A 19,733-nucleotide genomic window follows, 5' to 3' on the forward strand; every position below is an offset into this window, starting at 1 on the left:
GGGTGGGAGAATTGCTCTTGAGGAGTTTGAGAGAAGAGCCTTGGGCGACAGGGCTCTTTTATACATGAGAGAGAGCGGGGAGGAGAAGTGACTCTTTTTCTCTGATAAGCGATAAGCAGGCGGAGTCCGCGATAGGAAATCATGTAATGCTGCCTGCATCAACAAACATCTGCTTCAACAAACATCTGCTCTGTTACATTACTTAATACAATACTTCACCAACCCCACCATACAAGATTCCCCCTAAGCCTCAATTACCCCCTAGACCATACCCAATACCAACCCCGTGACACCAATATAACAATACCCCAGAGCCTTCGAAGCCCACCCCCAATTCCCCGACCACCCAACAATCTTCTTCTACGACTTCGTCCGCAACAGCCACAATCAACTTAAGGCAGTTGAACCGGCCAAGTTCCACGCCTGCGACAAGATATCCCGTGACGCCGAACAGGAGATCATCGGTCGAAACGGCTTTGTTTCAATGCTTACCGGCCATACTAGCGGCAAGCCGGCCATGTTGACTGGTGCGGATCCGTCCAGCCCGGTTGATTTCGGCAAGGATGTTAAGGCCAACTCTAAGATCATGGCTCTGCATGTGGAATGACTTTTCGTCTTTTTTCAACCTTTCTGCTTGTTCTTTCGTAGATGGCGCTGAATTCGTCTTTCCTTCGGGGTGGATGTACATACTGCGCTGTACAGACTTTCGTGCAATACTCAATAACCTTGTCTATCATTTGATCTAATTGGATTTGGGTAAGGGGTTTCCTCTGAGCTGTATTGTGTATACTGTATACAATTAAGTGTGGATGGAGATACGTTTGCACGGACTATAGTTTATATTTCGTGGATACTTGAATGTATATTTTAAGGTCTTGGGAAACAGGGAACCGTAGCACGACCGAGGCAGCGGAATCCCCCCTGTCAAACGTACTGGGATAGGAGCAGATTGCTCCATATGATTGCTGCTATTCTAGACTATTCTATCTGCATATGTACTCTGATGTAATTCGCTCCATCTCCATAAGAAGAAGAAAAACATGATGTCATGGATAAACTGTTCCCTAATGGGAATGTTAGACCCGACCATTGCTGTAGCGGAAGGTAGCACACGATCGAGGTGGTGTATCTCCACATGATCGACTTCAGGAACAAATTGGGGTGGGACGAACTAGGTTGCCACGGTGGTGGAGGGTGGAGGGTGGAGGGTGGCTACAAACCCAACCATGAGATTGAGCGGAAAAGATAGACTACCCGTGAGACATGACTTGACCTTACGTGCAGGCTACTAGTCTTTCTAGATCCAAATGGGCCTGGTATCTTTGGGGACATCGTACATGTAATCTACACCCAAGGGTTCAAGGTCTACGAGCCGAGGTCTACAAGCTCGAACTACATGCCAGACTAAGGTGCAACTCTTAAATTGAGTCTAGAACCTTTTTGTACAAGTCGCGGATACATTAAAACACAAGAAACCAGGAAATCGAAACATCAAACATAGCACAAAGTCAAGCAAAAGAGCTTGGTGCCTTTTTGTGCCAGATATCCGGAACTCCCTGAGCAGAATGCTGTTGCCATTTTTTTTGTTGTCGAATGCTTTTTTGGTGTTGTCGTTGGGAGGGCGGGTCATTCCATCTTCTATCCGTCATCAATGCATAGAAACACAAGAATTCAACGCTGAGATATTAGAATCATCACCGTGAAAAGGCAAAAAGAAAAGAGTAAGGAAACAGTAGGATGAGCAATGGGTCCTAAAGGCCACATTCAAATTTTGTCTTTCTCAAAGATGCAAGATGTAGATACGAAGGAATCATATCACACCATCTGCATCTCCCATTCCAACCAATCGAAGAAATTGTAAAGAGAATATTCCATCCATTTTTTTTCGAAGGGGCAAGGGTGACATTGAAAAAGGGTAGTTTGGTATGTGACATTTTGAAGGACCAGAAGAGACGGGCTTAAACCGTATCAAAAAAGAAGAGGTAAGAAGAGGTCAACCCCGGGATTGGTATTTTCATCCTAATTTCTCCATGCTAATTCTCTTTGACGTTTCAACCGGAACATAACAAGAAGAAAAAGTTTTTCATTCGTTTCTCGTTTACTTGCGGCGGAAAGAGCAGCCCTCGGTCAGACGGGCCTTGCCACCGGTGGGCTGGCAAAGGACGGTGGAGCAACCGGCGCAAATGACGACGGTCTGGGCGTGCGAGAAGACGGTGGTGATGGTGAAGCAACCGGGGCACTTGACGTCCATGAAGAAGGAGCGGGGCTGGGGCACAAGGGTCTGTTGGGCGAGTCGAAGAATCAGCCATTTGTTCCGATCATATGTCCATCCATTTCCATTCCCGATATCGATGTCCTGTTGTGTTCCTTCGTCCATTCTGCTCGGAGAGCATCCATGTCCCAGGTCCCCAGTGCAGGTGTCCATCTCGGTTGATTTTTCATCTTTCCTCCACGTATCGTCTTCGGAGATCGGTTGGTTCATACCTTGAGCTTGTGCTTACGGGCCTCAGCCTGAGGCGTGGGGTTAAGGAGATCGACCGCGAGAACCTGAGGACGGCATTGTTAGTCGATGTGAAAATTCGATGATAGTCGACCCTCCATATGTAATGGGGTTGTTTTTGGAAGTCGAAATCAGGGCGAAAAAAAGGGGGCTCACCATCTTGACGAGTAAAAGTCGATCAGCGAGATAGTTGATTAATGGCGCTGATGGCGATGGCCTTGTGTGTAGCGGATGAGGTGGTCTTCCAAGAGAAGTTTGAAGGGATTTGGACCGGGCGTCCCGTTTGGGGGGTGCTAGGGTTTGTGCCCGCTTGTGCCCTCGCTTGGTGTCCTCTTTCAGGAAGGCGGCAGGGTTTCCACCAATCAGGGATGGTGCCATGAGGTAAGCCATGAGGTAAGCCATGAGGTAAGCGCTGATATAAGCAGAGCCATATCTGGTTCCCCGTGTGGAGACTTCCTTTTTAGGTCTAGTGGAGATTCCGCGACTAGTATGTAGTCACTCGACTCTTCTATACTTCTCTCCAACTCTCTATACCTCTCTTTAATCGTCTAATTCTGTCTAGAAACTTCTACGGTTGTCTTTGCAAAAATTGGAACAGCATTCTCCCCAACTAGCTTTCCAAACGTCTCACAAATTCTCTTCCCAAGGGTCCCGACTACTCTTTCTGGCACTCGTTCCAGCTCTCTTTCCAACTCTCTTTTGAACTAAATTTTATTCATGACTAACATTCTTCATTCTTAGAATCTTCTTCGACAGCAGCTATCCTGCACAAGCCAGTCTACATTTCAAAATGGCACATCTTGAAAGACTCAGTCCTACTGAGCTACTGGAAATCCTGGATGCATACCTTCAGAACTACCAAACTCGCATAATGATCACCTGGATAAAGGTATAATATGCCGGGTAATATTCGGCACACTCGCCCCCCATCTTTACCCAGAATCCCCTGAGCAGCATTAGCTGCGGCAGAATTGCCTAGAAAGATGACCATGCCTTGCCACAAAGTCTTGGAATATCCCCATTCTCCAAAGGCAAATCACATATTAGTACGGGCAGATCACATTCTGAATACCCAGAATCAAGATATTCTGCGATATTTCCCGAGCCTCCGTTCACCTCTCAACATAATGGCAGGTGAAACCAACACCGTCGAAAACATGCTATCGATAAGCCAGGTTCTTGGCCAAGAGTTCAAGCGGTATTATTTCATATTCAAGACGACTCCAATTCCTAATCAATATCGACTTAAGACCTTTCCGCCATTTCCTCCCTTTTGCATTAGTTGGTTCCCGGATGGCCGAATCCTCACGATAAGTGACCATTCGCAATTTGGCTCTCCGAACCCCAGCACCTTGCAGTCCATGCTGCAATCGGGAATATCCTGAAACTCACTGGCCGGCGCAGAAATATAGAAGACCTGGCGGATAACCTTCACGATTACATGCATAGTGACTTGTTAACCCCTGATGAAAGTACTGACATTGGTGCTTTGCTTGCTAAACGCAAGCAAATGCTTTGCACCACTAACCAAAATGCAGCTAATGATGAAGATGATTGAACATAAGATGCTACGAAACCTTTATGTCTTAGCTTAGCAGCAATGAAGCACAATGCAATAGCTTTCTGGATAGCCCCGTATTCGGCATCACCATGGGTAGTCATGGTTTTCTGTATAGACTGCTTATCTAGGCCTAGTAAGTATAATGAATCGTCACTTCACTCATGTACATTTCTTCAAAACACCCTCTACAACGTTGTATAAAACATATTACACACTCATATTCTATCGCTAAATCGCCTTCGAACCCTGAGAAACAAAACAAAATTATGTACTGAAAAAGATCATTAGCCAGGCATCATTATCCGTGCTTTTCCTTTCGAGCACTCTTAAGATACCCGTTTCCACCACAATGATGCTACTGAATAGTGTGGAGTGAGGTGTTGAACTAGTCCCACCCACGCATCAATCACCAATCAACACCAGATTGCACCCGCGCCACTCCCTTACTTGGTCTTCTTTGCGGCACCGTTCTTGTGCTCTGTCTCCTCGGTGAAAGGGTGCTTAATGGTCAAGCACCAGATGTCGATTTCATCACATATCGTGGTGATGACGTCGAACTAAGGGAGAGAGGGTTAGTAAGTTGTCGGGCGTAGTCAAAGGAAGAGGAAGGGAAAAGGAACATACCACAAAGCTACCATAAACACCAACAGCAAGACCCAAACAAACAAAGACGAAAGCAACCTGGCCGACACCATACCCAAGCACAGGAGCTTCATAGAAACCCATAAGCGCACCAGCACTATCAAGAACACCCAGCGCAAGGGGATAAAGCAGCACATTTTGATAGGGGAAACCCGACTGAACAAGATGCCCGACAATCATCCGCCCAACAGAGTAAGCATTAACCAGACTAACGAACAATCCAAAGGGAATGGTATAGTTCTCTAGGATGGCAGGCTGCAGGTACAGATAGGTAGGCACGAGCATCCAGATCACAGCAACGGGTAGCAGACCATACAGCGGGGTGAAGGGATCCTGGCCGCGCTCGCGACGCACTTGCATGACGTGCATGATGCTCGAGCCCGTTGCGAAGATGAGTACGAAGGCGCCGTAGACGAGGTACCACTGTGTGAAGGGCATTTCGTAGAGTGTGTTTGAGAGGAAGCTTGGCTTCGACAGGCCGAAGGTCTGCAGCATGGGTTGGTGCCAGAAACTGCCGCCGCCTACGTAGGCTGTGAAGGCGTACACGGTGCAGATTGTCAAGAGGCCTTCGACGGGTCCGGAGATCACGCCTAGGGTTAGGATTTGGGTGTAGTATTCGTCCCATGTTTGGACATAGAAGGTTAGGGTTGCTGGATTTGTCAGAGGGGGTTCACTTGGCTGGTGTATATCGGGGACTGTCTTACATCCGAACAAGGTAATGAATGTCATCCAGCCCTGGCCGAGGTTCATTACTGATGCGAAGACCAGCACGCCGAGTCCGGTGTTGCATGCGTCGACACCTAGAATCAGACAGTCAGTCACCTATTCTATTTCACAGGAAATGCAGATATAGATCCAGCAAAACATACTGTGATCAAAGAGCTCTCCAAGAGGCCCACTCTGTCTCGTCCTCCGTCTAACCCAAAACTAAATCAGCAAAGCTTCCCTCAACCGGGATGGTAACCACATACGCCTGCATGCCATCTACAGCATCAAAGGTCTGGTATAGGAACAAGCCCAGCGCGCAACTGGCATAAACCCAAGTCGGGCAATCCGTATCGAGGTTCGGGTTGTACCACATGACAGTGATGAAATTAAGAACGACGAACATGAAGCCGGTGAGGGTGATCTACCATGAAAAGAAAGAGATTAGGATCCATGATTCTTATAGTTGGGTGCATTGGACTGGAGAGATGTGTCGCATGGGCAAAACTTACGGCATTAGGTCTTTAAGGCACGAAGTAAAAGAGCGGGAATAGGTCAGTCATACTGCTCTTGTATAATTTGATCGGGAGGGAAAGAAGAGAGAAGAGAAGAGGAAAGAGACTTGAGCAGTGTGCCTGGTCCTATTCGAGGTACGGGGACCCAAGCTCGAGGCCAATTCTTCTTGCAGATAAAACCAAATGCAGAGGGAATACTTACGCCATCCCCATGGGAAAACAACCGATAACACATTTGTTGTAGAACGGCTTGAGGATGTACCGACTAATAGGCGAGTGGTCGACACCAGCGTACTTGTAGTTCTTGAGGTTTGGAAGGTGCTTCTGCCGGATGTACACCATTCTCCCTGTGATGCGCGTACTAGCTACGCGCTGTGATTATTGGGGTTGTGGTTGTGCTTGAGGCATATAAGTTATTGGGAACCTTGAAGGTTGGCGCGTCTGGGTTACGCGCAGTGGTTGCGATTTTGCGCGCGATTGCGATGGGATCGGGATGGGACTGAGCACGAGCTCGACTTCGACTGGGTATGTAGACACTGGAGATGTGTCCAGATGGCGATGGACTGAAGATGTAGACAAGGCAAAAGGGGAGAACAACAAAACGGAAAAAAAGTTGGCGGAAAACTGGGTCTCGGGGGAGATTTGGAACTACTCAACGGAGATGAAGATCTTGACACTTGGTCTTGACGAGTCTCGTCTTTTTTTTTTTTTTTTTCCTGCTCTTTTTTATAAATATATGTTTTTCTTGTTCTCTGCTTTCGTGGCTTTGATCTCTGGTTCCTGGGAAGATCAGAGGTTAAATACCTTCTATTTACACTGTCAAGTATCATAGAGAGGGGCCCTGTACTCCGTACTCGGCGACACGTGCCCCAACAGTCGCTTGGGTCTCTGCATTGTTGCCAATGAGATACCTCATACTATGCCGAGAGTGCTAAGATCGTCGAGTATACGAGTGGGGTTACCCGACAGCCGGGACATACGTATTTTGTTCCTGATTACTGTATAGGCTAAAGACGAGTTTGTAATGCTTCGTGTTCAATGCTAAGATACAGATGCAGATGAGCAGATGATCTCCCCGTGATAATATATGGGGATCTGCCTGACAATTTGCTTCAAGATCCTGGGATTAAATCTCCAGGATCATAAAGGTCAGGGCGAACGCGGCACTGTCAATTTAACCGACAGGACTCCAAGGCATCGGAACAAGAATCCGACTCTGCATAGTCTGGATAAGAGGTACCGTCTTGTGTACAGTCTCAGCCCATCCTTCAACACCCCACGACTGCTCACGGCGAATCTTGCGCTCCTCCAAATTGGCGAATTGCCATAGGTGGTGGACTGTGTTCAATTCGCCAATCTGCACAAACCACGCACCCACACCTTCCATCACCTCGCGACGGGCGGTCAGACCGCGGCGCCAGTGTGTCTCCCACTCCAGCAGGTTGCCCGGGTGCAGGGTGTACGACCGCAGCTCGAACAGACCACCGAGACGGCGGGGTGGGGTTGTAGGCCAGAACGAGAACTCTTGCATGAGGGAAGTCTTCTTGCTCTTGATCAGACTTTTGAGCTTGCGATCGAAGTCCCGGAATTCGGGATGTTCCGAGATGTTGTGAAGGGAGGCATGGTAGCCTTCGTAGCGTTGGTATTCCCAAATATGGACTATTCAATCAAGTCAGCCAACAATCAACTCAATCGCTCGGTCGGAGTTTGTACGCACTAAAAGTATCATTGTCCCCGACTTGCGTCCGCCAGCTGCCGACCAAATTGACGCGGTTCTCTTCGGTGCCAGCCATGCGTGGATACCACTGGCCCACCAGATCCACATATTCATCGACCTTATCCGGCTTGACGTCGTGCATGACGATAGAGTGAACATATTTACCACGAGCCAGCACCTGCGAAAAGGAGCGTTCTATGTCCTTGTCAAAGTGCTGACCTTCCTTGGTACCGTAGATGAGCGAGGACAGAGGACCACGTTTGGTTGTGGCATCCTGCTGCTGTTCTTCTCCTAGATAGCGGTGCATCGACAGTGAGCCCATTGCCATATGATCCAAGGTTTGCGCAGCATCGAAAGAACGGGTTCGACTCTTGCTGCTCGCATTGCTCACTTTCGGAGCAGTGGGAGCGGACTCACGGGAAGGGGTAGAAGAGGAGACAGAAGCATTGGACTGACTCTCTACCTGTTGTTCTTTTCTCAAACGAGCCTGTTCCAGGTTCTCGCGGAATTCTTTCTGTCGGCGGAGGAACTCCTCCGTCGACTCGGCCGTCACATCTCTGATCGAGGGTGAACGATAGGCCACGGCTGATGTACTGAAGGGTCGCAACAGCGAGGTTGCTGTGCGGGCTACGCGTGGAGCCAACATGACGAAATACAACAAGACAATGAGGAGGACGTCTCGAGGGAGGTACAGTAGAGTATCAAGGGAGAGGAAGTCAAGAGTGAAAAGGAGGTAGTGAAGTGAAGAAGTAAAGAAGTGAAGAGGGGAGAGTTGGTAAGGGTAGGGAGTAAAGAGGAAGGGGGAGCCAAGTATGTAAATGTACCAGTAATAATTGCCGACAAAGGAGGATAATCCGCTTTTGTCTGTGAATTGATTTGATCTCTCAAACTTGAGCTCAGAGATGTGCGGGGAAAGGAGCTTCCCCCAGTCGATCGGGTACTGGGGACGGGCTGTGTTGGTACTATTTGCCCCAATTACTGCCTATCACTCACCAAATTGTGGGTAATGATGACATGGCTGATGCGTACTTGGTACTTACTTGTAAGAGAGCTCTTACGAGCTAGGGTTTCTATGGTTGGGTCTATTTAGATCCATGACACACCTATGAGACATTGCTCTTGTGATCGATGGCCTGATATTGCAGTCGTACGAATAATTAGCCGTGTGTATCCTTGTGATGTACATGATGAAAGTCTCCACGTCCAGTCCGTGTATAGGCGCAGGTGTAACGTACGACTAACCAAGTCGAGAACGGTAGTTAGTCCGGCTAACATAGTTGCAAGTGACACTTTCGCAGCCTAAGATAAATAGCCAACTGTATTGATGGCCTGTAGCTTAAGCTGAAGATGATGACGTAGTTCCGGACAACGGCGATCCGGCGATTGGGCAATCAGACACCGCCCGAGTATCGGCAGATCTCGACTCTTCACCAAGCTTCACTTCTGTAAAGCATCATGGCCGAATCACTGAACCCCCCATTGTCCTACGAGGCATCTGCGACAACTACTCACCCCCATGTCGCAACTTCCCTTCCATCCGAGGTGATCCAATGCCTCAAGAACTCCCGCTTTGTACGTGGCACCACCAAGATCAAGACCAAGATGAATCACAAACTAACTATCACCAGCTCCATCTCGCAACATGCGATGACAAAACCCCCCATATCTCACTCATGTCCTACACCTATCTCCCCTCGACACCCTACGACCCCCACCCCACCATCATCATGACCACGAACCCCGCATCGCGCAAAACAAACCACCTGCTGTCCAACCCGCGCGTTTCCCTGCTGGTCCACGACTGGGTGTCACATCGGCCCCCGACCCGCGCTACAACCGGTGAGCGCGAGGGTTCGCCTCCTCCCGCGGCGACCCGGTCGTCTCTGGCCAGCCTGTTGCTCAACTTGAACACGAGTGCGCTGTCGAGTATCTCCACCACTATCTGTGGCGAGGCGCGGTTCCTGGAGTCTGGGTCTGATGAGGAGTCTTGGTGCAAGGAGCGTCATCTCGAGAATAATACCTTTGAGGAAGAGGAGATCAATCTGTTTGGTCAGCAGCAACAGGATCCTAATGCTAGACGACCTAGTGTCTCTATTGATACTGATGTGCGGGTTGTTACGGTTCGTGTGACTGAGGGCCGTATTGCTGACTGGAAGGGTGGTGTTCGTGACTGGGTTTTGCTTCCGGCTGAGGGTCAGGATGCTGGCCTTGTTAATGGGGTTTCCTCATAGTGGCTCGGCTTCACCAGTATCTGGCCAACGGCGCCACTTCCTTTGAAACATGTTTATCGGGCATTTCAAAAGTTGTAAGTTGTCTGTCCAGCAATATTCCAACGATTGAATACGTTATCTAGTTTGGCATTGCCGCGCTTGTAATATAGCTAGGTTGGCTAGACTTGATAAGTAAGAAAATACGAATAGAGAATTTTAAGTAAAGCAATCCAACACAACCAGGTAAGTCTCCATCAATATAAACAGTGTACAGAGTAAACCGCAGAGAGAACAAAGTAGTAGAGACCCAAGGGAGACAATGACGGCTATCAAACCTTATCGGAGCCAAAGCTCGCAGCTTCTCCGCAAACCGCCTACTCCTCGGAAAACGCAACCTCGATGGGCTGACACAAATCCTACCCAAACCCTGAACTCAAAACCCCCAATCCCACCGAAAAAGCATCGTCAAAACCAACTCCCAAACCTCCAACCAAAACAAAACAAAACCCCCACCAAAAATGCGCCTCGCCCACCTCCACCTCCCAAGCACAACACCCTTCGCTAGAGTCTCGCACCTCCAACAAACCTTAACAACGCGACTCCTAGCCCACAAAAAACTAGCCTCACCAGGCTCCCTCTCCTCCCAGACGCCCCTCGACACAACAAACACCCTCTCAAAAAACCCCCCACCCCCCCCCCAGACCCAACAATAATAACCTTCACCCCAAACCCAGTCTACACAACAGGCCGGCGTGACCTCCCACCGTCAAATACAAGCCCGCCACCCAACACGCCCCTCTCCCTCCCCCCAGCTCTCGAACCAATCCGCTCAATCCTCGCACCGGGACAGCATGGCACATCCCCATTAGCGGAGTATCATCCCACCCTCCGCGGCGGACAGACAACCTACCATGGACCCGGCCAGATGGTTGCATATACGATTCTTGATTTGAAGAGGCTGGGCTTGACGCCTCGGTGTCATATCCGCGTGTTGGAGAATAGTGTCATTGATTTGCTGGGTGGGTTTGGGGTGAAAGGATTCACGACTGAGGATCCGGGCGTCTGGGTGCGAGACACTGCCAATGGGAATGGGGGTGGAGAGGGGGAAGGAATTGCGAAGAAGATTACTGCTGTCGGCGTCCATCTCAGGAGGAACATTAGTTCTTTTGGGATTGGGTTGAATGTTACGCAGGAGCCTATGTGGTTCTTTAGGCAGATTGTTGCTTGTGGGTTGGAGGGGAAAGAGGCCACTAGTTTGCAGGGTGTGGGTGTTGAGGGGGATGGTGTTTCTGTTGATAGTGTTGCGGATGCGTTTGTGAGCAGGTTCGTTGAGCGTGTTAATGCTGATTTTGCTTGTGGGGAGAAGGCTTCGGGGGAGAGAATTGAGGAGGTTTATCGGGTTAGAGAGGAGGATTTACTTTAGATGTAATGTTTTCGGTGTCTTATGGGGGTGGGTAAATATGGATTTGTATGGTTACTTTAGATGAGGATAGTCAATGGAATACAGTAGATGGGATAGATGTGTATAGTCCAGCAATGGTGGTTCCTTCGTGTGCTATTGGTTTATTGCTCTGCTGCTTGGTTTCATACGCTGTGGACATGATAATGTCGTGGTACTGCGCGAATGGTTTGACTGGATGGCCCAAATCATGATTGTATGCATGTCAGCGCCGACGGGAACCTGCATGTCAAGTTGGACTGCTTTGTGAAGATGTGATCTTGCTGCGAACCATATCACCGGGATAGTATGTACTGGCAAAGCATACGGTAGACCAATCTTAAAGTTGACTATCGTTGAAAGCTAAGATACCCACATATGAAGTGCTCTGTCATTTTGATTGGCAGCATCTGTACCCTAGTCCGATGTGTCTCAGGTGGTATAGCAAGGCGGCATAAAGAAAGCCATATACAAAGAGCTCTAGAAAACAGATACCGATTAAGTAATGTTCAAACATGCATTTCCATCAAGAGTATATTTGTATAAGGTTAGAAAAGACGAGAGCCAACCTCGCTGAAATGCTGTAAAACCACATAAGCCTGTAAGAGCTATGCAGAGCACCCATGCTCCATACTACATAGTACTGTATGGAAGGGCGTAGAAATAAGGGAAAAATCAATCGCGCGCAAGTGAAAATAAGTCTTGAAGAAAGCTCATAACACCAAATGCATGGGGGAATCGATAAAAGACGAAAAGCGGGAGAGAAAAAGGGGGCGCGAAGACGGGATACCTAGATACTCGAAGATACCGTGGATACTAGATACCAACTCGATGCGAATACAAGAAATGATGAGAAGAGGTGTTTATGCAAGTCGGACAGGTTGGCACCGGAACTCCAGTTAGAGGATGACGCATTTCTGGCTGGAGGTGGAGGCCCCGGTTGGCTTGACCTCCATGGCGACCTTGGCTGCTTCGTAGAAGCTTTCTCTGATGCCCCTATTTTGGACGGCAGAGCATTCTATTTGATTTAGCTGGGTTCCGCGCGTGTATTCCACTGCCAGTGCAATTGGAGATAGAATGAACCCACCGAGGTACTTCACGGCGCCGATTTCCTTGGCCTTAGCTAGGCCCTGGTCAAAGGTGATTGCATCGGTGTCGTTCTGGTCGTCGTCCTTGCGCAGATCACACTTCAGTGCTGTCAGAACGACGCGCACGCCAGGGCAGTTATCGTTGATCTCGGCGATCCACTTGGAGGATACATTTTCGAACGAGTCAGGGCTGTCGACCTATATTCATGCCCATTGTCAGCTTCTCTCTGGTGTAGTTGCAGCGACAAATTCTCTTACACTAAAGCACAGCATCAGGACATGGGTGTCTTCGTAGGAAAGCGCGCGCAGACGGTCGAACTCCTCCTGACCCGCAGTATCCCAGAGAGACAGCTCCACATGTGTTCCATCGACGAAGATATCTGGAGCGCATATAAGTATCGCGTATAACGGATAGAGGGGTTGGGGGTAATACCGTGCACGTAGTTCTCTATATTCGCAGTGGTTAGTACCTGGCACCAAATGAAGTTTGGAGTTTGGGGGATGCGCGCATACCAAAGACAGTAGGCTCACTGCGAACAGAAGAGACAACAGTTAATAACCTGGAATAAAAGACCTGGGCCGAAAGAAAAGGGCTCTTACTAGACCGTTGGGAAGAATCTAATACGGGGGTTAGCTATGTCATGCAATGTGTCCAGGTGAGGGGAAATGCGCACCCTCGAGTAAAGACGTTCAACGCCGATGTCTTGCCGCAGGCTCCATCGCCTCTATTCACCCGTTAGTTCAATTGCGTCTGGCTTGCGACTTGCGGCTTGCGATTTGCGATGAGGGAACTGACAGCAGCACCATCTTGCGCTGAACGAGTTTCTGACGGCCACACAGCTGCATCTTGGATGGAGTTCAGAGAAGAGAGGGGGACAAAGTGAGTTGAACAAGTTAAGTTGAACAAGTTAAGTTGAGTCGGGAGCAGATTCCATCGATGACGCCTAGGGATCGGCGAGGGTTGCCCCCTGGTCCACTTCTGTCTGTCTATGGTATCTATGCCTATGGTGTTTATGTGGCTATGGTATGGCTGTGTCTATATGTTGTAGACTGCGATTATAGGCGATACGAGATCTGACTCTTGGCCTTTTACTTGATCCCAGATGAGCCCGATAATTAGGTTCAATTAATAGGCATGTTAAGATTGCCAACATGCCTAGCCCCTGAGATTATGAGTAATTCGGATAATTCTGTGCTTGATTGTATATTAGACCTGTTACATGTACTTGGTCGATGCTCAGTGCCTTAGCTCCTTGTGCTGGCTATAGCCTACCGACTTAAGACATCTAAATAGGCACATATATAGACTTGAGAAGTTAAGTCACTACTCAAGGAACCCCAATGGTCAAACAGATACCGACAATGGAATACTCTTGGAGTTAACATAGAAACGATAGGGCGAAACAACAGACACAGAATAGAGGACAATAAACAGTGTAAGTGAATGTTGACTTCAGAGAAAGGCGGGAAGCTCACTCGCAGCTATCCAAGCTTCTCCAACACCCCACCACTTCGACCCATCCACTCTACTCCTCTATTTTACCTTTCACACATTCTCAGTTACGACCGCCAATATGTCGGACGACGATGATTTCATGCAAGACTCCGGCGACGAAGAGTATCCGCCCCTTCTCCGCTCCGCCTGACCGCGCTAACCTCCGCAGTTATGACTTTGAATACGAAGACGCAGACGACGATGACACCGGCGATATCGGGATCGAGAACAAATATTACAATGCCAAACAGACCAAGGTCGACAACCCGGAAGAGGCGATCGACGAGTTCTTAGGCATTGCGCCCATGGAACAGGACAAAAGCGAATGGTACTTGCTTGGCCATGGCGGTGACCACGACCAGCGCTGACTGGATACAGGGGATTCAAAGGCTTGAAACAGTCTATCAAGTTGGAATTCAAGCTTGGGCGATACAGCGATGTGAGTCTGTCTGGAGAGGTCTGTTGTCAACATACTGACCTCGGACCGTTAGGCCGTCGAACACTACCGCGAACTCCTCACATATGTCAAGTCCGCCGTGACACGAAATTATTCCGAAAAGTCCATCAATAACATGCTCGACTACATCGAGAAGGGGTCCGACGACGCAGAAGCTTATCAATGCATGGAGGAATTCTACTCTCTGACCCTCCAATCGTTCCAAAACACAAACAACGAGCGCCTATGGCTGAAGACGAACATCAAACTGGCTCGCTTATGGCTGGAACGCAAGCAATACACCCAGCTGAGCAAGAAGATGCGAGAACTCCACCGGGCATGTCAACATGAGGACGGAACGGATGACAGCAGTAAGGGAACATACCTACTCGAGCTCTACGCCCTGGAGATCCAGATGTTCGCCGAGACAAAGAATAATAAGCGCCTCAAGGCCCTGTATCAACGGGCCCTCCGAGTACGTTCGGCAGTGCCACACCCCAAGATCATGGGAATCATCCGTGAATGTGGAGGTAAGATGCACATGAGTGAGGAGAACTGGAAGGAAGCCCAGAGTGACTTCTTCGAATCCTTCCGCAACTACGACGAAGCAGGATCCATGCAACGGATCCAAGTACTGAAATATCTGGTCCTGACAACCATGCTGATGAAATCCGATATCAACCCTTTCGATTCACAAGAGACCAAGCCCTACAAAAATGATCCGCGTATCTCGGCTATGACGGACCTGGTCGATGCATTCCAGCGGGACGACATTCATGCATACGAGGCGGTTTTGAGCAAACATCCCGATGTGCTTGCCGATCCCTTTATCACCGAGAACATCGACGAGGTCAGCCGCAATATGCGCACCAAGGCTGTTCTCAAATTAATTGCCCCCTACACCCGCTTCTCGCTGCAATTTATCTCCAAACATATCAAGATCTCGGTCTCGGAGGTCCTGGACATTCTGAGTTTCCTCATCCTCGACAAGAAACTCAATGCCAAGATTGACCAGGATAGCGGGACAGTCGTGGTAGAGAGTTCGAGTGACGTGGAGCGCCTGCGAGCTGTAGGAGAGTGGAGCTCGGCGCTGCGCACACTCTGGCAAACAACATTGAACGGTGAAGGATTGCGCGCCGACGATGGAGTCGGAGGGATGTTTGCTGGGTATGGAGATGAGGGGAGATCGTTACGCAAGGATAGGGCCAAGCAAGCGCTTGCGTCCAGAATGGCCTAAGATCAGCCCTGGCTCTTCCACACGTGTGTACCTGCGGTTGAGCCGCGACTTGTGCCATTCACACCATTCCCAATTCTACGAGGCAAATGAATCTCTCTCAGACCCGCTATTTAGAGTTGCTCTGACATAAGACGCTAAATCCCCCATGGATTCCAGCTTCTCTGTCCTCGCGGCTCTCTATACTTGTATCGAGAGATGTATAGATGTAGTCTCACGTAAACCCTTCGACCGCCCCGACTGTACAGGTACAGTATGGCCTAGGCCTTAGCAAACAAAGAAATATCTACCCATGTGAACTTGGCTTATCTCGATTCAGCTCAGGTACATCGTACATCGGAGTCCTTTGCCGTCGCATGCTGTGTGGACGCACCGACAACACAGCTGAACATGCTTCTATTGGCTTCTTTCTAACCCGACCTGTCTTTTGGGAGGCCTGGATGCACAGATCTCGATTTCCTTGAAATACCGATATGGAAGCCTGTGATACACTCAGCTCATCACAATCACAAAGAAAAGTTCAGACTATCCGAGCACAGTCGGGTGATAGTTCCCACAGCCCATACCCACAACCCACACCATATAATCATGTATAGTTATAGCGACCGTAGAAGATGAATATTCCATATTTAAACCCCGCTTTGGTTCAAAGAATCCGATTCGCAATCGGGGGAGAGAGGAAAAAAAGATATGGAATTGGTAAACCGACCGAGGGGTTGGCGTTTACGCGAGAGCGTTTGCTTTCCTTTCCCTTTTATTCCCCCCTCTCTCTCTCCCTTTTCTCTTCAACCCTTTCCCCCCCCCCCCCTTAACTCTCGGAGATTGATTCCGGCTATCCCTGTGTGAGATGCCCTTTTCGGCTTCCTGCTTTTTTATGGAGAACCTCCCCTCTGACATCACCCCTACAATGTGATTGTGTTCTCTACCCTACACACACTCACTCCCACCTTCACACCTTCATGTCTCCCCTTTCCCCGATTGGCGTACACACACATTATTTGATCGTCATGCTGAGACTCTTGACAGAAGTCCAATCCGCTGTGCCGGGTCTAGTGTTGCACAACGACGTAAATGTCAAGAGTATGTTCTCGTCCTTTATATGTAGGACTCCCATCTAACTACCCTAGACATAAACTTGACTTCACGTATGCGATGTCCATATCAAAACCCTGGAATCATCACTTCGGTCCTCACCCGTTCCCGAAGCAGAACCTGAATCTACATCTCTACCGGGACGCCCTTTCCTCTTCTCCTCTTTCTCCAGTAGCCCTCTCTCTACCTAGCTACTCTCACTCTCGTCACTCTCGTCACTCTCCATCCACCATGTCCAACCTGAATGCCCTCTCTGCCGATGAGATGGAGCGTTTCCAAAAGCTCTCTAATTCTTACGAACCTGATGTTCAGGTTGGTTTATTTCCCCCACCCCGGCTTTGCCTTCACCGCTGACACTGACACCGACAGGGTCCACTGGTCTCGCGCAAGGAGCCTACCCAGAGCGTCGCGTTGGAGTATGCCAATGCAGACCCTGCATTCTCGTCAAAGACTAATGTAAGCTTTCGTGGGTTGTGCACCCTCCTCCCATATCACCCACATGGAGAATGTCTCGCGTCTAACGTGTGCTGTCTAGGCGCTGGCCATCACCCATCCGGAGTATCGTATCATGAAAGGAGATGGCAATTGCGGTTGGAGAGGTATGTCCGTTCTTGTGTCACCCGGCATGGTTTGTGTTTGTGCGTGTCTTCGCATGCTAATCCATACTCCCAGCGGTGGCTTTTGGGTATTTCGAGACGCTGTTTGCGCTGCGTGACCCCATGCGCATCCAGCGTGAGATCACTCGCTTCAAGTCGCTTGAGATGCTTTTGAAGCAGGTTGGGCATTCGGAGCATCTTTATGAAATCTTTACCGATGCTACGGAGGATCTGTTTACGCAGACGATCAATGCTATTCAGAGTGGGGCGGGGGATGAGTCTTTCCTGGTTGAAACTTTTAATAATGAGTTTGCGTCCAGTGCTGTTATTACTCATTTCAGACTTTTGACCAGCTCTTGGATGAGACTGAACCCGCATCGATACCAGGCTTTCTTGTCTGTGCCGCTGGAGCAGTATTGCGCCTCGCAAATAGACCCATTGAAGACTGAGATTGATGAAATTGGTCTTCAGGCTCTGGTCGACGGAGTCATTGAAGGTGCCGGCTTTGGCGTGGAGATCCTCTACCTCGACCGAAGTGAAGGCGATGCTGTCACACCTCACCAGCTGTCTCCTCACAACCCAAGTGGTGCGACAATCCGTCTCCTCTACCGACCAGGCCACTACGACCTTCTCTACCCAGCCGACCCAAATGTGAACATGGAACCAATAGTCAACTACCAGTACGCAATGACCTCCGACTACTCCAACTGGAACGAAGGCCCCCTCGGATTTGACGTCGACTCCTCCCTAATGGCCATCCCAAATCTAATGGCCGATCCATCATTTGCAATGGGCACCCCCATGTCGCCCATGCCATCAGTCTCTCCAGCCCCAACCAGTCCATTCCGAATGTCCCCCCAACAGGAAATGTACCAGTCGCCCATGCAGACTCATGCGCCAATCCCATCTATCCCTGTCTCGTCGCCGCCGCCACCAATACCGCCCCCTTCTGCTGCACCACCCCCGATGACTACCTTACCTAGTAGATCTTCCGACGGCCCGCAGATCAGACTCAACCCCTTGGTTATGAAACCTAATTTGAGTCGATCGCTGCCTGTCACGACGCCTTTTAAAAAGTGGGTTCTTCACACCTTTACTCCTGTGGGATGACATTGTATGACATAAGGTGACTGACGTGTTCTATAGTTCTCCTTACAACCAAGCCCATTTCCAGAATTCAGACTTTGAACCGATTCATTGGGAACCTCATGATCGACGATAAACATGCCATGCGTACACGATTTTTTTTTTTCTGCCTTTTTGCCTTCCTCCTTTCGCCTTGCCTTTTCTCGATCCCCGGCTTTGGGTCGGGATTTGGTTCACGTTTCACTACCAAGTCCAGTCCCTGAATTCGGGGTTTGGATTTATCAAGTACCTCCTCTCATGATCTCCCTTTTTTTCCCTTTTTTTTTCTTTCTTCTTCCCCCTTTTCCTATGATTGTCCTCTTAGCGTGGCGCAGTGCGTTGCATGGTACGAGCGTTTCACCCAGATTGTTCCCCCCCCCTTTCCTCCACTGTTTTATGCTTCGTTCGAGCCTCGGGATCTTGCGCCTTCCATTTGATTTGCTTAGTTTCTTTCTTTCTATTGGTCTAACAACGAAAGCTAAAGAAATGCACGTTTATGATACTCACTGCCTACAATTCCCAGTCTTAGTATCAGTATAAGTATGACTCGTGTATGCCATTCCTGCTATTGATAACCAACCCCCATAAAAAAAACGCCAATCCCCAAGTCATATCATACAAACAAATCATATCTTTACACCTCCACAAACCATATAACTCTATACAAAGCATGTACATATAGTAATCAAGCCAAAACCTCCTCGTCCCCAGCTTCCATAATAACCTCAATCATCCTCTCCACCCCCAAATCCCTTGCATACCCACTCAAATACCCCTCAAGAACAAGTCTCCCCAGAGCATCACCGACCCAATTCTGACTGTTCCAATCTTCGTCTCCGTCAACGCCTGTGTCACCATTGCAGCGGACGGGCGTGGTGGATATTATAGACCTGATATGGCTGATTGGATCGAGATCGAGATCGGGATTGTGAGTTGGATCAAGATCGGAATCGAGATTGTATTTCCGATGGCGATTGCTCGCAGGCGGTGTTGGTGTTGTACACTCACCCGATTCGTCTAGGTCTAGGTCCACGTTCAGCGTATCTACACGTATGACGCGGGCTATATCTGTGGATAGCATACCACAACGTTAGTATGAACGCGGAAATTTCAAGGCTAACTTTCTTCATCGGTATGCATAAGTAGTTGCAGGTATGTGTTTGCATATCTGCTGTGTAACACACACAGGCAGTCCATGCACAGCAAAGCAGTGTCAAAGCCAAGAAGGGAGGTATTTGGATTGGCGGGTTCAAGTGACGGTTTGACATATTGCATATCGATGACAGATATTTTCGGGGGAGCCTCACCCGTTGAAGAAGTCGGGATATCCCAATTGAGTCGTTCGGCAAAGGTAAAAAAACCGGTTGAGCCGACTATTT

The 19,733-nt window shown here is 49.1% G+C and overlaps 9 protein-coding genes across 9 annotated transcripts; 5 read left to right on the forward strand and 4 right to left on the reverse strand.

Moving 5' to 3' along the window:
• Nucleotides 1-64: 64 nt before the first annotated feature.
• Nucleotides 65-607, forward strand: N7508_005291 (uncharacterized protein; the record flags this gene model as incomplete). Its single annotated transcript, XM_058463357.1, has 2 exons — nucleotides 65-87; nucleotides 313-607. The coding sequence occupies 2 exons, from the start codon at nucleotides 65-67 to the stop codon at nucleotides 605-607; spliced, it is 318 nt and encodes a 105-aa protein (XP_058319835.1).
• A 1,491-nt stretch (nucleotides 608-2,098) lies between these two features.
• On the reverse strand, nucleotides 2,099-2,902 carry N7508_005292 (40S ribosomal eS27 domain-containing protein; the record flags this gene model as incomplete). Its single annotated transcript, XM_058463358.1, has 3 exons — nucleotides 2,099-2,281; nucleotides 2,485-2,547; nucleotides 2,657-2,902. The coding sequence occupies 3 exons, from the start codon at nucleotides 2,900-2,902 to the stop codon at nucleotides 2,099-2,101; spliced, it is 492 nt and encodes a 163-aa protein (XP_058319836.1).
• Nucleotides 2,903-4,504: 1,602 nt separating this feature from the next.
• N7508_005293 (aminoalcoholphosphotransferase) lies at nucleotides 4,505-6,265 on the reverse strand (the record flags this gene model as incomplete). Its single annotated transcript, XM_058463359.1, has 7 exons — nucleotides 4,505-4,618; nucleotides 4,686-5,353; nucleotides 5,408-5,503; nucleotides 5,573-5,619; nucleotides 5,675-5,832; nucleotides 5,921-5,930; nucleotides 6,126-6,265. 7 exons carry the CDS (start codon nucleotides 6,263-6,265, stop codon nucleotides 4,505-4,507), a joined length of 1,233 nt encoding a protein of 410 aa, XP_058319837.1.
• Nucleotides 6,266-7,097: 832 nt separating this feature from the next.
• N7508_005294 (NIPSNAP family protein) lies at nucleotides 7,098-8,286 on the reverse strand (the record flags this gene model as incomplete). Its single annotated transcript, XM_058463360.1, has 2 exons — nucleotides 7,098-7,582; nucleotides 7,641-8,286. The coding sequence occupies 2 exons, from the start codon at nucleotides 8,284-8,286 to the stop codon at nucleotides 7,098-7,100; spliced, it is 1,131 nt and encodes a 376-aa protein (XP_058319838.1).
• Nucleotides 8,287-9,095: 809 nt separating this feature from the next.
• N7508_005295 (pyridoxamine 5'-phosphate oxidase family protein) lies at nucleotides 9,096-9,871 on the forward strand (the record flags this gene model as incomplete). Its single annotated transcript, XM_058463361.1, has 2 exons — nucleotides 9,096-9,212; nucleotides 9,269-9,871. 2 exons carry the CDS (start codon nucleotides 9,096-9,098, stop codon nucleotides 9,869-9,871), a joined length of 720 nt encoding a protein of 239 aa, XP_058319839.1.
• A 298-nt stretch (nucleotides 9,872-10,169) lies between these two features.
• N7508_005296 (lipoyl(octanoyl) transferase LIP2) lies at nucleotides 10,170-11,273 on the forward strand (the record flags this gene model as incomplete). The annotated part of the gene is made up of 2 exons (XM_058463362.1): nucleotides 10,170-10,314; nucleotides 10,552-11,273. 2 exons carry the CDS (start codon nucleotides 10,170-10,172, stop codon nucleotides 11,271-11,273), a joined length of 867 nt encoding a protein of 288 aa, XP_058319840.1.
• Nucleotides 11,274-12,187: 914 nt separating this feature from the next.
• rho3 (Rho family GTPase RHO3) lies at nucleotides 12,188-13,222 on the reverse strand (the record flags this gene model as incomplete). The annotated part of the gene is made up of 7 exons (XM_058463363.1): nucleotides 12,188-12,574; nucleotides 12,635-12,756; nucleotides 12,810-12,824; nucleotides 12,890-12,906; nucleotides 12,977-12,994; nucleotides 13,051-13,101; nucleotides 13,173-13,222. 7 exons carry the CDS (start codon nucleotides 13,220-13,222, stop codon nucleotides 12,188-12,190), a joined length of 660 nt encoding a protein of 219 aa, XP_058319841.1.
• A 728-nt stretch (nucleotides 13,223-13,950) lies between these two features.
• Nucleotides 13,951-15,544, forward strand: N7508_005298 (uncharacterized protein; the record flags this gene model as incomplete). Its single annotated transcript, XM_058463364.1, has 4 exons — nucleotides 13,951-13,994; nucleotides 14,041-14,199; nucleotides 14,250-14,310; nucleotides 14,363-15,544. The coding sequence occupies 4 exons, from the start codon at nucleotides 13,951-13,953 to the stop codon at nucleotides 15,542-15,544; spliced, it is 1,446 nt and encodes a 481-aa protein (XP_058319842.1).
• A 1,125-nt stretch (nucleotides 15,545-16,669) lies between these two features.
• Nucleotides 16,670-18,339, forward strand: N7508_005299 (OTU family ubiquitin thioesterase; the record flags this gene model as incomplete). The annotated part of the gene is made up of 4 exons (XM_058463365.1): nucleotides 16,670-16,945; nucleotides 17,003-17,089; nucleotides 17,169-17,232; nucleotides 17,306-18,339. Coding segments are annotated over 4 exons (1,461 nt in total), but the record flags the coding sequence as incomplete, so codon positions are not given.
• Between the last annotated feature and the right edge of the window lie 1,394 nt (nucleotides 18,340-19,733).

The sequence above is a fragment of the Penicillium antarcticum genome (genome assembly GCF_028974205.1).
Source record: "Penicillium antarcticum strain IBT 31339 chromosome Unknown utg000005l_segment0_segment0, whole genome shotgun sequence".
Taxonomy (NCBI): Eukaryota; Fungi; Ascomycota; class Eurotiomycetes; order Eurotiales; family Aspergillaceae; genus Penicillium; species Penicillium antarcticum.